General features: G+C 45.2%; 3 protein-coding genes across 3 annotated transcripts; 1 reads left to right on the top strand and 2 right to left on the bottom strand.

Annotated features, from left to right (window-relative positions):
• Window positions 1–1576: 1576 nt before the first annotated feature.
• On the bottom strand, window positions 1577–3532 carry dph3 (diphthamide biosynthesis 3). Its single transcript, XM_061067154.1, has 3 exons — window positions 3399–3532; window positions 2643–2717; window positions 1577–1986 (listed from the first exon to the last, which is right to left on the bottom strand). Exons 1-3 carry the CDS (start codon window positions 3504–3506, stop codon window positions 1912–1914), a joined length of 258 nt encoding a protein of 85 aa, XP_060923137.1. The 5' UTR covers window positions 3507–3532; the 3' UTR covers window positions 1577–1911.
• A 1690-nt stretch (window positions 3533–5222) lies between these two features.
• Window positions 5223–5936, top strand: LOC132996944 (putative claudin-24). Its single transcript, XM_061067315.1, has one exon. The coding sequence runs from the start codon at window positions 5223–5225 to the stop codon at window positions 5934–5936; it is 714 nt and encodes a 237-aa protein (XP_060923298.1).
• Window positions 5937–10024: 4088 nt separating this feature from the next.
• cdk15 (cyclin-dependent kinase 15) lies at window positions 10025–14019 on the bottom strand. Its single transcript, XM_061067157.1, has 12 exons — window positions 13908–14019; window positions 13171–13299; window positions 12357–12451; window positions 12077–12156; window positions 11841–11935; window positions 11655–11717; window positions 11260–11383; window positions 11015–11135; window positions 10842–10935; window positions 10695–10758; window positions 10354–10402; window positions 10025–10083 (listed from the first exon to the last, which is right to left on the bottom strand). Exons 1-12 carry the CDS (start codon window positions 13962–13964, stop codon window positions 10080–10082), a joined length of 975 nt encoding a protein of 324 aa, XP_060923140.1. The 5' UTR covers window positions 13965–14019; the 3' UTR covers window positions 10025–10079.
• Window positions 14020–15418: the final 1399 nt, after the last annotated feature.

Here is a 15418-nt window from a genome sequence, read left to right as displayed (position 1 = left end):
ATCATTTATAATTTAATAAATTATGTTTAAAACAAAAATGGGTAAATATTAGGGTTGAGCCAAATACTGGGATGAAGCGAGTGTCCGGTACAAATTATGAACTTTTACGAGCACGAGTGTCACTCCCAGGAAAATGTGTCAATATCCGTACTTGTGAAGAATGAACGAGTTCACTGCTGCTGCACACAACACAATGTTGTCGTTGTCTCAGCCGCTCTGTCCACTAACAGACTCACACCACATAATTAACTTTGTGTTGAAATAAAAATACATCATCCCCCCAAATAGATCTAAGACAGGAAGTAAAAAAGGCCTGTGGTCAGTCAAACACACAAACATCACACTGTACAAAGAGTATGAAATCCTGCATTTTACTTAATACTTCTTATTACTGCATGTGTTGTGTTGATTTGATTACATTGATTCACTGAAGTGTATTTATTGAAGTTAATAAACAACTTGTTCTGAATAGTTCTACTCTTGTCTGGTCATAGAAGCTGTTGAACTCATGAATAAATTGAGAGCGAAAGTTGTTTGACTTTAAATTCGAAGGAATCTTAAAACAGGAAGTAGCAGAGTGATGTTGAGAGTTTAAGGTGTGAAGAAGCATCTGGTCTGTGGTTGATAAATCTGAAGTGAGTCACGTGTTCTGTAAAATACTTTCTGTTTCTCAAAGTGCTGAGTTTCCATCTAATGATCCTCTCGACCTTTGTTTGACTTAACTTTTAACAAACAGTCAAAAGATAACAACCAGATTTAAAGAGCAGGTTTTTAACTGCAGATCTTTGTTTATTCTGTTTTATTCACACTAACTTCTAGTGAACAAATATTAGTGTCGACTGCGTATGAATCACGTCCCGAACTCTGAAGCTGCGTTTAGTCTGAACGAACAGAAACTCCTTCCTTGGTTCTTCTCATTGATGACGGCCTCCTCTGATTGGTCGGTCCTGTCATATGATGTCCAATCAGCCTGTTTGCTAACAGCTGTTTAAATATTATCGTTGTGTAGCCTGAACTCTCGGGATCATCAATCACGTGAATCATTGTTTCCAGAAGCAGAACTGGAATCCAACAGTCGCTGCTTCTTTCAGTTCTCATCTCTCAGAGGGGGCGGGGTTTACTGAGGTCACATGACACGAGATGAACGGATGACACACTCCACAGCGCCTCCTGCTGGTCACGGTCTGTCATTAAGAACATAACTACATTTACACCCTATCAGCTTTCAGCTCTGACCATATAAGCCCCTCCTCTTCCGGTTGTTTTACGCTGCCATTCACTCTTTATAATATTAATAATATAAGACATGCCGCAGCCTCTTCAGGTCGAAGGTGAAGTTTTCTCTTTTCTCTTCAGGTCTGCGTCGCGTGCGGGGGGGAAACTCACGTGTTTACACAGGTGAGTGTTTCCTGTTTGTGTCACTTGTCTCCTGATTTAAAATCACATGTTTGTGTTTATGAACAAAATAGATTTTTTAAAACCAACTTTATCACCAAACACAGGTGACACACAGCTGACGTGGTGACATCATCAGCGGCACACCTGGCTCAGTGTGACATCATTAATGGGATTACGGTTTACATGCATCGAAAAAAACTTTATTTAGTAATGACAAATGTTGCTGATGTTTACACAGGAAGTGCGGAAGCTGCTTTCATGACATCACTTCCTACGTGTGTTACCCTGGTAACGTGAACACGCTACACTTGAACCACGTCAACAGCTGAAGTCAAAGTTAAATAAAAACTTGCTGAGAGCATTTTTAATGTTTTAACCACTAAAATAATTATCACGTTAGTTACAAACATATTTAAAATCCTCTGATCATAACAACGTGAGCTCTGTTCGTCTGTTCCAGTTTGTCCTCCAGCGAGGAGCAGTGCCTGATGGGTAATTTGAGGGGGGGGTGGGTCAGGACTGGGCCAGCTCCAGTTTCATCTCTGACGACGACGGAGCTTCGATTATTTCTCCCGACACGAACAAGTCCTGAAACAAAAGATTAGAATCAGCTCCGGGAAACTGCAGCTGGTATTGAGAAGGTGTCTTCTGTCCTGGACTGTGTCTCACTGGGACTCTGTCTCTGTCTCTCACTGGGACTCTGTCTCTCACTGGGACAGTCTGTCTCTTACTGGGACTCTGTCTCTCACTGGGACAGACTCTGTCTCTCACTGGGACTCTGTCTCTCACTGGGACAGACTGTCTCTCACTGGGACAGACTCTGTCTCTCACTGGGACTGTCTCTTACTGGGACAGTCTCTGTCTCTGTCTCTCACTGGGACTCTGTCTCTCACTGGGACTCTGTCTCTTACTGGGTCTCTGTCTCTCACTGGGACTCTGTCTCTGTCTCTCACTGGGACTCTGTCTCTTACTGGGTCTCTGTCTCTCACTGGGACTCTGTCTCTGTCTCTCACTGGGACAGACTCTGTCTCTTACTGGGACAGACTGTCTCTTACTGGGACTCTGTCTCTCACTGGGACTCTGTCTCTCACTGGGACTCTGTCTCTGACTTGGACAGACTCTGTCTCTTACTGGGACTCTGTCTCTCACCGGGACTGTCTCTGTCTCTTACTGGGACAGTCTCTGTCTCTCACCGGGACAGACTCTGTCTCTCACTGGGACAGTCCAGTGATGCGTTCACTGACCTGATCGTAGACGACCTTCACGATGAGCGAGCAGCTGGGACACGTGGCCACTTCCTCTCCGTTCTCCAGATCTTCCTTTACCAACAAATCAACGTTCAGTGATCGTCAACAAGTTCTTATTGATAAATGTGAAAACAATAATAATATAGTTGTAACAGGGAAAATTATTATATTAAAAGGTAAAGTTCAGAGTTCATCAGAATCATTTAGTCACAAACTCAGGAAACTTTACGTTGTTTGTTTTTTGATAAATTTGAAATAAGAAACTTTATTGATCTGATGACATCACAGCAGCAGCATGAAGAGAAACACGTGAAAATATCAATAAGAAAACTATGATTGTACATAAACTGTATTTGTATATTATGTTTATGACATTTGAATATGTATCAGTATATAAATGATTATTATGTCACCATATACTTGATATAAGTGAGTGTGTTTGACTAGTTTAACAACTTGTAACACACGTGTCGCAACAAATGATCAATAAAGTTTTAAATGCAGTGAAAATCCTCTAATAACATGAACGCGTCCGTCAATACGAACCGATTTATTAATATTAATATCCGTTTAATAAGCTGAAGGTTTAACGTCTCAAGTTCTGATGGAAAATCCATGAGAATCGTCAAACTGGAGCCGAACTGGTCGGTTCCGTGTGAGAAGCGGAATCAGTTCAGAACCGGTTCAGAACCAGTTCAGAACCCTGAGACCAGCGGAAGTGGAGTGATTCTAACCGGAAGCTGGCGGACGTACCTTCGTGATGCAGAATCTGTCTCCGCACGGACACGGGAAGTAAAACATCTGCGTTTCTGCGTCAAATTCAAAATCTTCGATCTCAACTTCATCGTGAAACACCGACATGTCGGCGCAGCGTGACGTCAGGCCGCGCTCTGATGACGTCAGCAACACTGTTCAGATTCAAGATTCAACTCACAACTTTATTGACACGTTTAAAGAGACAACCAAAGACTGTATGTAAACAACAGTTTGAAACCTGCAGCTCTGCTGTTGTCCACCAGGGGGAGACCGTTCACCATCAAGTCAGTGAGTGTGTGTGTGTTTGTGACTGTGTCTCTCTCTGAGTGTGTGTGTATGTGTGTGTGTGTGTTTGTGTCTCTCTGTGAGCGTGTGTGTGTTTGTGTCTCTGTGTGTGTGAGTGTGTTTGTGTCTCTGTGTGTGTGAGTGTGTTTGTGTCTCTCTCTGTGTCTCTCTGTGTTTGTGTGTGTGTTTGTGTCTGTGTGTGTGAGTGTGTTTGTGTCTCTCTCTGTGTCTCTCTGTGTTTGTGTGTGTGTGTGTGTGTGTTAGTGACTGTGTCTCTCTCTGTGAGTGTGTGTGTCTCTCTCTGTGTCTCTCTGTGTTTGTGTGTGTGTGTGTGTGTGTGTGTTTGTGACTGTGTCTCTCTGTGTGTGTGTATGTGTGAGTGTGTTTGTGTGTCTCTCTCTCTCTGTGTGTGTGTTTGTGTGTCTCTGTGTGTGTGTTTGTGTTTGTGTGTCTCTGTGTGTGTGTGTGTTTGTGTCTCTGTGTGTGAGAGTGTGTTTCTGTCTCTGTGTGTGTGTGTGTTTGTGTCTCTCTCTCTCTCTCTGTGTGTGTGTGTGTTTGTGTCTCTGTGTGTGTGTGTGTGTTTGTGTCTCTCTCTCTCTCTCTGTGTGTGTGTGTTTGTGTCTCTGTGAGTGTGTGTGTGTGTGTTTGTGACTGTGTCTCTCTGTGTCTCTGTGTGTGTGTGTGTGTGTGTGTTTGTGTGTTTGTGTCTCTGTGTGTGTGAGTGTGTTTGTGTCTCTCTGTGTCTCTCTGTGTTTGTGTGTGTGTGTGTGTGTTTGTGACTGTGTCTCTGTGTGTGTGTATGTGTGAGTGTGTTTGTGTGTCTCTGTGTGTGTGTTTGTGTGTTTGTGTCTCTGTGTGTGTGAGTGTGTTTCTGTCTCTGTGTGTGTGTGTGTTTCTGTCTCTGTGTGTGTGTTTGTGTCTCTCTCTCTCTCTCTCTGTCTCTCTCTCTCTGTGTGTGTGTGTGTGTTTGTGTCTCTCTGTGTGTCTGTGTCTCTGTCTCTCTCTCTCTATGTTCCCCCCCTCTCTCTCTCTCTGTCTCTCTCTCTCTCTGTTTTCCCTCTCTCTCTCTCTCTCCCTCTCTCTCTCTCTGTTTTCCCTCTCTCTTTCTCTCTCTCTCTGTGTGTGTGTGTTTGTGTCTCTCTGTGTCTCTGTGTCTGTGTGTGTGTGTGTCTCTCTCTCTCTCTCTCTCTCTCTCTCTCTCTCTCTCTCTCTCTCTCTCTCTCTCTCTCTCTCTCTCTCTCTCTCTCTCTCTCTCTCTGTGTGTGTGTTTGTGTCTCTCTGTGTCTCTGTGTCTGTGTGTGTGTGTGTCTCTCTCTCTCTCTCTCTCTCTCTCTCTCTCTCTCTCTCTCTCTGTCTCTCTCTCTGTGTGTGTGTGTGTTTGTGTCTCTCTGTGTGTCTCTCTCTCTCTCTCTCTCTCTCTGTCAGTCCTTCCTCTCCATCGACAGTACATTGTGTGGAAGCCGCCCCCCCTCTTCCTGAGGGGCGGTGCAGAATGGGAGACGGGGGGGGAGTGGATGATCCTCACACCTGCTGGTCATGGACCCGCGGTCGGTCGCTCTGGAGCTGCTGGGGCTGCTGGCGGCGGGGGGGGCCTGGCTGTGCTCGCTGGCGACCACGCTGATGACCAGGTGGTTGACGCTGTCCACGGCGCTGCTGCCCAGCCAGAGCTTCCAGCTCGGCCTGTGGGGGACGTGCGTGGTGCAGGACCCGGGGGGGCTGGAGTGCCGACCCTACCACAGCCTGCTGGGTCTCCCCCCCGACATCAAGCTGGCCCGGATCCTGATGTGCGTGACGCTGGGCGCCGGGCTGCTCGCCGTGCTGCTGGCCGTCCCCGCCATGCATCTGGTGAAAGGCTGCGGCGGCCGGAGGGACGGCCTGAGCTGTAAGAGGAGCCTGAAGGCGGCGGCGGGGGGGCTCTGCCTGCTGGCCGGCGTCCTGGGACTCGTCCCGGTCTCGTACATCGCCCACCTGACCGTGGTCCGCTTCTTCGACGAGTCGGTGCCGGACCTGGTTCCTCGCTGGGAGTTCGGAGACGCGCTGTTCTGCGGCTGGACGGCCGGGTTCCTGCACCTGGTCGCCGGAACGCTGCTCCTGACCTCATGCCTGCGTCTGAGGAGGAGAAACTGTCCCGCCCCCGGCGCTCCGGGGCCGCCGCCAGGACGCCACCTCGCTCCGGGGCCGTCGCCAGGACGCCACCTCGCTCCGGGGCCGCCGCCAGGACGCCACCTCTTCAGGAGCGAGTACGTCTGAGGACCGGCGACCACAACGAGTCTGAATCTTCAGGATTCAAGAAACCATTTTCTTCACGAGCTTCTGAGATATTAATGCTTCACGTCTCCTGAACATCTGGATTTAAAACTTTTGATCTCAAAGATAAATCTGTGACTAAACAAACTTTAAACTGAAACTTTCAAACTGAGTTAAGATCATCAGTAGCTCATCAGAGTCGTCTTCACCGGATCAAACGTTTCAACCGATTCCGTCACTTTCAATCGTTTTCACCAAAGACACAGACACCTGCTGCTACTTCCTGTTTCCTGCTTCCTGTTTCCTGTTTGATTCAGGACATTTTATTTTCTGACACCCGTGAGCATCTTTACTTTAAACATATCTTTATTCCTGTCACTTGATGAGAGATGAGTTTATTTTGAAGAACAGGAAGTGATGTGCTCCTGTTCAATTAGAATGATCGCAATGACAAAAATCAGTTTGATTGGTTGATTGAGCAATGATGTCAGCGGATGATTGTAAAGAAGAAAAACTCATAAATTAAAATAAAACTATTCTGATGTTGATCATCTTTTATTCTGGAAGTTCTCAACAGCTGGAGAACATCAGTCTGTATCATGTGTCGCCACGGCAACCAAAATAATGAGTTTACACAGTTAACATGTTTTTCTTTAATAATTTTTCTTCCTATTTTGAATAGGAATTTTTAACCCTAACGATTCTGACCAATCACAGCCCGTTTCTCCTGGTTTACAGTCTATGGGTGTCCCATGTGAGGTTTGTGTTTGTCCCCGAGTTTCGACTGTCAGGTGTCTGGTTTCTGTTAGGGTTAGGGTTAGGTGCGGTCCTCACAGAGACGTAGAAACACTCGGACAAACACTCGCTCTCAGATGACGAACATGAAAGCGGCGGCGCTGCGGGAGCTCACGGCACAACGCCTGGTCTTTAATTGCTCTTTTCCTCTGAGGACAATGGAGCCGTGATTTGGGAGAAGTTGGTTTGGGCAGCAAGTCAACGAGCAGCGTCTTGTGGTCACGGACAGGAAGTACACCCTTCACATTGTTGCACCGCAGCTCTCATCAGGAAGCCAAACAGGGAAACGCTGCCACGCTCATCGCCAACCCTAACCCTGACCCTAACCCTTCCCCTAACCCGAACATGAACCCTGACCCTAACCCTGACCCTGACCCTGACCCTAACCCTGACCCTGACCCTGACCCTGACCCTAACCCTAACCCTGACCCTGACCCTAACCCTGACCCTGACCCTAACCCTGACCCGAACCCGAACACGAACCCGAACCCGAATCCTAATCCTAACCCTTCCCCTAACCCGAACATGAACCCTAACCCTAACCCTAACCCGAATCCTAATCCTAACCCTAACCCTAACCCTAACCCGAATCCGAATCCTAACCCTACCCTAACCCGAACAAGAACCCTAACCCTAACCCGAACATGAACCCGAACCCTAACCCGAACCTTACCCCTAACCCGAACCCTAACCCGAACCCGAACCCTTTCCGTGATAAGAATCTAACGACTGAACTCTGCAGAAATAATCAGGAAATAGCAAAGACACAAGATGAAGAGGATCACATCTCCCAGCATGCACTTCAGCACCAAACGTCCAATCCCAGTCAGTGAGACTCAGGTGAGTCTTTGTGATGTCATGTGATTCAGTGACAGCGCCACCCTGAGGAGACATGGACTCATCTAGTCAGCTTCCATCAGATTGGCGCCTTGTTGTCCTCGAGGAACCTTATGTGTTCAGATGTTAGGGTTCGTGTTCGGGTTAGGGTTAGGGTTTGGGTTCGGGTTCGTGTTCGGGTTAGGGTTCGGGTTAGTGTTCCGGTTCGGGTTAGGGATCGGGTTCGGGTTTGTGTTCGGGTTAGGGTTCGGGTTAGGGTTAGGAGGAAACCTCAGATCCACTCGTCAGGCAACTTGGAGACTTTCTGATGGAAACTGTCGTCTTCATAACAACCGAGAAAACAGTGTCGAGAAGGAACCGGATCACATCAATGATCCCTGATTGATTAGTATCACAGACTCTGAGTACTAAGTAATGTGTTTGTTAGAGTACTGCAGGATTACAAGTAATCTGAGTATCTGTTGACAGGCTGTCCTCACAGATACAGTAAGAAGAGTGTGTGTGTGACGCTGGTGATCAGCATCCGTCAGAACAAAAGATCAGTTGAGACGACAGGAAGTGTGTGTGTGTGTGTGTGTGTGTGTGTGTGTGTGTGTGTGTGTGTGTGTGTGTGTGTGTGTGTGTGTGTGTGTGTGTGTGTGTGTGTGTGTGTGTGTGTGTGTGTGTGTGTGTGTGTGTGTGTGTGTGTGTGTGTGTGTGTGTGTGTGTGTGTGTGTGTGTGTGTGTGTGTGTGACACTGTGTATCTGCATTGTATTGGACGTTGCTTTGACTAAAAGCGTCAGCTAAACAACATGTAATGTAATACATATACACACATATATATTTTTGTTTATAAACATCACAAACTATCCCAGCTGCTTGTTACAAGAAAAAACAAGTAGAGCTGCAACTATAGTTATTAATCAGTAAATAAAGTGTTTAAATTTAACCACAATAATCAGATTTGTTTGTGTAGAAAAACTTTCAATAAAGTTGTAAAATTCAAACTTAATGAAAACATAAATTTAATCTTCACATTTAAAGAAGCATTTAAATAAACCAACGACACGTTTTTAACTCGTAATGAATCTGCTGCTGACATATGCTAACAGGTGCCAGGGGAGTACACTGCGCTTAGCTTCATGCTAACCGTAACAAAACGGGGCTAACAAAAGAAGAACGTATTGTGTTTATACTTCCTGTTCGCACACTTATTAAAAATGCAAAAGAAGTTTCTGAATCTGCAGGAAAAATAGAAACTATTCGTTTAGAGGATGCGTCTCAGAATTTTCACGATTAAACATTGTGCATTTATTTTGAAGTAAAGTTTGACATTATGTTTCTCGACTTTTACTAAATGTATTTTATGTTGAAATCTTTAGCAATTAAAAGATGAAGCTTTGTTTTCCTGTCGTCTTCTCAGGCTAACGATGGTTGGAGCATTGCATCACCAGCGCATGGCGGCAGGAAGCACGGACGCTTTCACTCGGCGCCCGGGATTCAAAATGTCTCGGACCTCCGTCTCCAGACGAACACCTGGAACCTTGAAGATCGACACCACTGAAAAACACAGAAGAAGAAGAGTGTCGTCTCTGGGTTGGTCATGCCAACTATGCTAACGTTAGCTCATCTGTTGATGTAGCTAAACACACTTGTTACCAGGTGAGTCACATCAGCTACAGAAATGTTAGCACGTGTCAACATAACTTCATGTTACCATCATAGTGTGTTGGCATATGTCCAGCTTTGTTAGCGTGTAATTCTGTCTTTACTTAGGAGCTAGCGTTGTGTTAGCATGTTGTTATGTTAGCATGTACGTACTCTCTCTGAGGTGCATGATGGGAGGAGCTAGTGTTGTGTTAGCATGTTGTTATGCTAGCATGTACTTACTGTCTCTGAGGTGCATGATGAGAGGAGCTAACGTGGGGTTAGCATGTTGTGATGTTAGCATGTACTTACTGTTTCTGAGGTGCATGATGGGAGGAGCTAGCGTTGTGTTAGCATGTTGTTATGTTAGCATGTACTTACTCTCTGAGGTGCATGATGGGAGGAGCTAGTGTTGTGTTAGCATGTTGTTATGCTAGCATGTACTTACTGTATCTGAGGTTCATGATGGGAGGAGCTAGCGTTGTATTAGCATGTTGTTATGTTAGCATGTACTTACTGTCTCTGAGGTGCATGATGGGAGGAGCTAGTGTTGTGTTAGCATGTTGTGATGTTAGCATGTACTTACTGTCTCTGAGGTGCATGATGGGAGGAGCTAGTGTTGTGTTAGCATGTTGTGATGTTAGCATGTACTTACTGTCTCTGAGGTGCATGATGGGAGGAGCTAGTGTTGTGTTAGCATGTTGTGATGTTAGCATGTACTTACTGTCTCTGAGGTGCATGATGGGAGGAGCTAGCGTGCTGAAGTACGCGTGCTGCAGAGATTCCTGGGCAGAGATCCGATCTGTAGGAACCCTCTTCATCATGCTCTGGACCAGGTCCTCGGTCTTATATGGCAACTGGTTCAACCTGATCCAGATCAACACAGACTAACTAATGAACCCTTTAGCATTAGGCTCTGTTAGCATCTATGTGGCATTTAAAAATATGATCATACATGTAGCATGTCTTACATCTGTTGTGTACGTTGGTATTCAATCACACGTTAGTCCATGCTAACAGCTTTTTACACACTGAACCGCTCCATGGGAAAAAACTCTTTTATGAAATTAGAAAATGCTAAAACCATAGCTCCATAAGTACGCTAGGCTTTATGCTAACATTATGCTAACACCAATCTATGCTGAGTCACTGTTAGCTCACCTTTTCCAAACAGTCCTGAACTGTTTGGGCTCCGACTGATGAAACCACTCTGAAGATGGAAAACAAGAATGTGGCATTAGCACACATGCTAAAGGACCTAGCTACAGAATATAGCACAACATGGTCAACGTTTAAGATCAACAGTTCCCATGATGCTTTGAGGGTGTCCACGTGGGAAAACAGGAGGAGAGAACTTTAGTCTTTAGTAGAATTAAAGTTTCAATACACGGAAATGCACAAGTATCCAAAACCCAGAGGAGGAAAAACTACATGTGATCATAAGGTTGAAGAAAAGAATCTCATGATTGGCTGATGGGACCCAGTGGGCGGAGTTTACTCACCTGGTTTATAATTAGGTAGCAGACTGACTCCGGGCCAGGAATCCTCCGAGGGGACGCCAAGCACCTGAGGACAAATATAACACAAATATTACTCAGGTTTCGTATCCGCAGCAGTAATCAGTGGTTCGTCTTTAGTGCTGGTGATACCGTCCAGATCTTCTGGAGCTGGTCGAAGACATCCGAGAGTCCGGGGAAGGCCGGCGCCCCCTGCAGCATCTCGATGAAGATACACCCAGCCCCCCTGACTCAAAGAGGAAAGCTTTATTGATCCACACGGATGTTGACGACAGTTTGAAACTTCGATCACCTGCAGGACTCACCACATGTCGAGTGCCGTGGAGTAATCTGTGGATCCCAGCAGCACGTCGGGGGGGCGGTACCACAGAGTCACCACCTCAGACGAGAACGTGTGACTGGGGATGGACTTAGACCGAGCCAGACCTGCCAGAACCAGAACCAGAGTCAGGACCAGTAAGTATGTAAGTCAAAGTTTTATGTTAGCGTCAAAAGAAAAATTATTCTCAATGCAAAGAAATGTGTGGAGCTCCGGGAAACGTCTCCTCACCGAAGTCGGCTAGTTTGAGTTCTCCGAGGTAACTGATGAGCAGGTTCTGAGGCTTCAGGTCTCGGTGCAGGATCCTGCGACTGTGGATGTAGTAGAGCCCTCGCAGCAGCTGGAACATGAAGATCTGCACAGACATGATGATAGAGTCAAATAGCGCCACCTGCTGTCACCTCAGAGAACTGCAGATAGTTCATTCTCATTAGACGGAGCTCAGTTCTAAACATGTTGCAGTAACTTGAAGACCATAAAGTGTCCAGCATCAGTTATTTTTTAAACAGCCCCACCTGCTGGTGGCAGAGAGCACTGCAGACACTTTGATTATTTGACTTTAATCTGGTTCGTGTTTATTTGTAATATAAAGTTAAAAGATATCTGTTGTTTGTCTCAGATCGTACTCGGATGTTATGAGAGTGAAGCCCTCCGGGATGTTGGCTCATGTACTGAGCCAGGTCCGTCTGCTGTGAGAAATGAAGAAGAAGAAGAAGAAGAGTCGTCCATCATCACCAGGAACATATCTTTGTTTTCCTGAGCGGCCGAAGATCATGTGACTGGACTGAAAGCTCCGGGTGTTAAAGTCTCACCACGTATTCAAAGACAAATGTCAGCGAGTCTCTGGTGTGGATGATGTCATGAAGGAGGACGACGTTAGCGTGTTTCAGACCTTTGAGAAGAGACGCTGCACACACACACACACACACACACACACACACACACACACACACACACACACACACACACACACACACACACACACACACACACACATTAATGAGAGTTTTTAGGATGACTCAGATAATGTTAGTATCTGATTGGTGACCTTCTCTGATGGCGGTGAATGGAACGCCCTCTTCCGTCTTCATACGAATGACCTTCAGCGCCACCAGCTGGCCGTTAATCCTCCACAGGAGAAGAAACATACGTTTATTAATTTAACCCATCATGTGATGTTTCATATACAATCTTCATTTCAACAGCAGCTGGTAAATCGTGGTTAATAGACAAACTACGCCCCCTGCTGTGTAAATGTATATCTGCAGTGAGGCAGAGGATTATGGGTAATTTACGTCAAATTATTTAAAGTTTCTGATGATGCTCACCTGCTGATCCCTTTATAAACTGAGGCGTACGCCCCCTCGCCGAGTTTCTCCAGACTCAGGTACGACTGCGCTGCTCCGAACTGAAGACCTGGTCTCTGAACACGGCACACAACATGTCACACGTCATACAACATGTCACACGTCATACAACATGTCACACGTCATACAACATGTCATACAACATGTCACAGGTCAAACAACATGTCACACGTCACAGGTCAAACAAACATGTCACACGTCACACAACATGTCACACGTCATACAACATGTCATACAACATGTCACAGGTCAAACAACATGTCACAGGTCAAACAACATGTCACACGTCACACGTCATACAACATGTCATACAACATGTCACAGGTTAAACAACATGTCACACATGTCACAGGTCAAACAACATGTCACACGTCACACGTCATACAACATGTCACACGTCACACGTCATACAACATGTCACACGTCATACAACATGTCACACGTCACACGTCATACAACATGTCACACGTCATACAACATGTCACACGTCATACAACATGTCACACGTCATACAACATGTCCGAGTCATACAAACATGTCACAGGTCATACAACATGTCACACGTCATACAACATGTCACACGTCATACAACATGTCACAGGTCATACAAACATGTCATCATGTCACACAACATGTCATCATGTCACATCATAAAGAACGACATCTCGTCATGTGTCACATGTTATATAATGTCTCATGACATCACATTATATATATGGGTCATATTAATATGTCACATGTCTAACATGATGTGTGTGTTAACGTGTGATCTGACCCAGGTGACGGCGTCCTCACAGCTGGCTCCTCCCACCGGGTCGCTGTTGCTGCGTCCTCTCTGAACACGCAGCCGCCGTGTCTGAAGCGTGTGGAACCAATGAGACGTGTCGGACTGGGCCACGCCCACCTGAGGTCACACACACCAACAGGAAGTGACACCTGGAAACTTTATGACTTAAATCTGACAGATATCACAGTTATATTTCATGAATTCGTTTTTATTACATGTCTTTATTTGTTTATCTAATGGAATTTCCTAATTATTTACTAAATTACAATATTTATACATTTAAATCAAAAGATAGTTTATGACTCGATAAATATTTGAACATGCAAATTATAAATATCAAAAATGTATTATTTGTTTTTGGTTATTATAGAGTAATACAATTGCGTATAAATCTAATTTACATTTATCCAATATAAACATATATAATTTATGATACACTGTAAAAATTCAACTAAAGTGATAACACGAAGGTTCAAAATATTTCAACTGAAATCACAGGGTGTACACTGTAAACAAATTAAGAAGTTTATCAGGATGTTAAAGAGGTCAGAAGTCACATGAGCCTCAGAGGTTCTTCTTCCTGTTTCAGTAAGAACTTCAGCGACATGTGAGGGACAAGTTAGTTAAAAGTTAGTGAAAAGTTAGTGAAAAGTTAGCTACATGTTAGCTACATGTTACTGACACGTTAGCGTCACGCTAGTGAGTAACTCCGTGTGGTTCGGTACCTCGGCCGGTTGAAGTGACGTTGAACTCGTGCTCTTCCTGAATCTGATTTCCTCCATCTTGACATCCTCCTCCTCCTCTTCATCCCTCCTCTGTTTCACCTCCTCATCCTCCTTTTCCTCGTCACCACAGCAGCACCTCCTCACCCAGTGACACACGACCTCCATCTGTTGCTTCTCTCTCTTTACTATCCACTCCTCTTCCTCCTCATTCTCTCTCTCTCTCTCTCTCTCCTCTTCCTCCTCTCTCTCTCTCTCTCTCTCTCTCTCTCTCTCTCTCTCTCTCTGTCTCATGACTCACATGGTTACGGGACGAGCAAGCAGAGTCTCATGACCCGCCCCCCCCCCAAGTTCATAACAACAATATCTATTCAACAGTGTCTGTGTGTCTGTCTGTGGGTGTGTGTGTCTGTGAGTGTGTGAGTGTGTGTGTCTGTCTGTGGATGTGTGTGTCTGTGTGTCTGTCTGTGGGTGTCTGTGAGTGTGTCTGTGAGTGTGTCTGTGTCTGTGTGTGTGTGTGTGTGAGTGTGTGTGTGTCTCTGAATGTGTGTGTGTCTGTGTGTGTGTGTGTGTGTGTGTGTGTGTGTGTGTGGGTGTGTGTGTGTGTGTGTGTGTGTGTGTCTCTGAGTGTGACTGTGTGTGTTTGCCTCACAACTCTGATTAACTGTAAAAAGTCAGGAGCCTGAACACTGTAAAAAGGCAGGGCTTAGTTTTACAAACTAAAAACATGGGAATGAGATACACTGTAAAAAATAATCTGAGGGTTTGGTCCATTGTAAAAGATGATGCACTGTAAAAAATTACAAACAGATGATAAAGTAAATCAATATGGAGAGGGTACACTGTAAAGAGTCTGGATTCTGAGCGGCTGAGCTCAGATCAGCTGTTATGATCCATCAGCAGATTCCTCAGAGGACGTAAACTGATTAACACGTAACAGGCATGACCTCTGACCTCTGCTCTCAAAACAACACACGTCTGTCTTGAGCTGGCTTCACTGAGACTGACTCTTTCACAATAAAAGCAATTCGTAGTGAAGTTTTTTATACTTTATGTAGTTCATTGTTTCCCATAATGCATCGACCTGTCGTATAAATGTAAATACGAGCAGAGCAAAGCAAACTGAGACAAACACGTTTATGTTTAGTTTCAAAGATGATCAACATGTTTTTAACTAAAAGTATTAATACTTAGAGTTATAGTATCATTAACAGTATTAGTATCATTATTAGTACATACAATCAGTATGAGTATCAGCACAGTACATATGCACATGGTGCTGTTTGTGTCCCCTTCAGGCTGCTGATCAGAGGCAGAAGCTGATTGGTCGATGTGAGCTCACTCAGTGGAGTGAGAGCACCTGGTGACGCAGGTGAAGCTGACGAGCTGCTGCTGCACAAACTGTGAGTGCATTTTTATCTTTATTTCTTTATCTGTTTGTTTGTGGCTCTTCCAGAAGCTCTGCTTCTTTTCTTTTTTCTTGTGCTGGTTCATTTGTTTTCTGAATCAGGAGC

This window comes from Limanda limanda, chromosome 23 (assembly GCF_963576545.1).
Source record: "Limanda limanda chromosome 23, fLimLim1.1, whole genome shotgun sequence".
Lineage (NCBI taxonomy): Eukaryota > Metazoa > Chordata > Actinopteri > Pleuronectiformes > Pleuronectidae > Limanda > Limanda limanda.
This window is presented reverse-complemented; position numbering and strand designations above follow the sequence as displayed.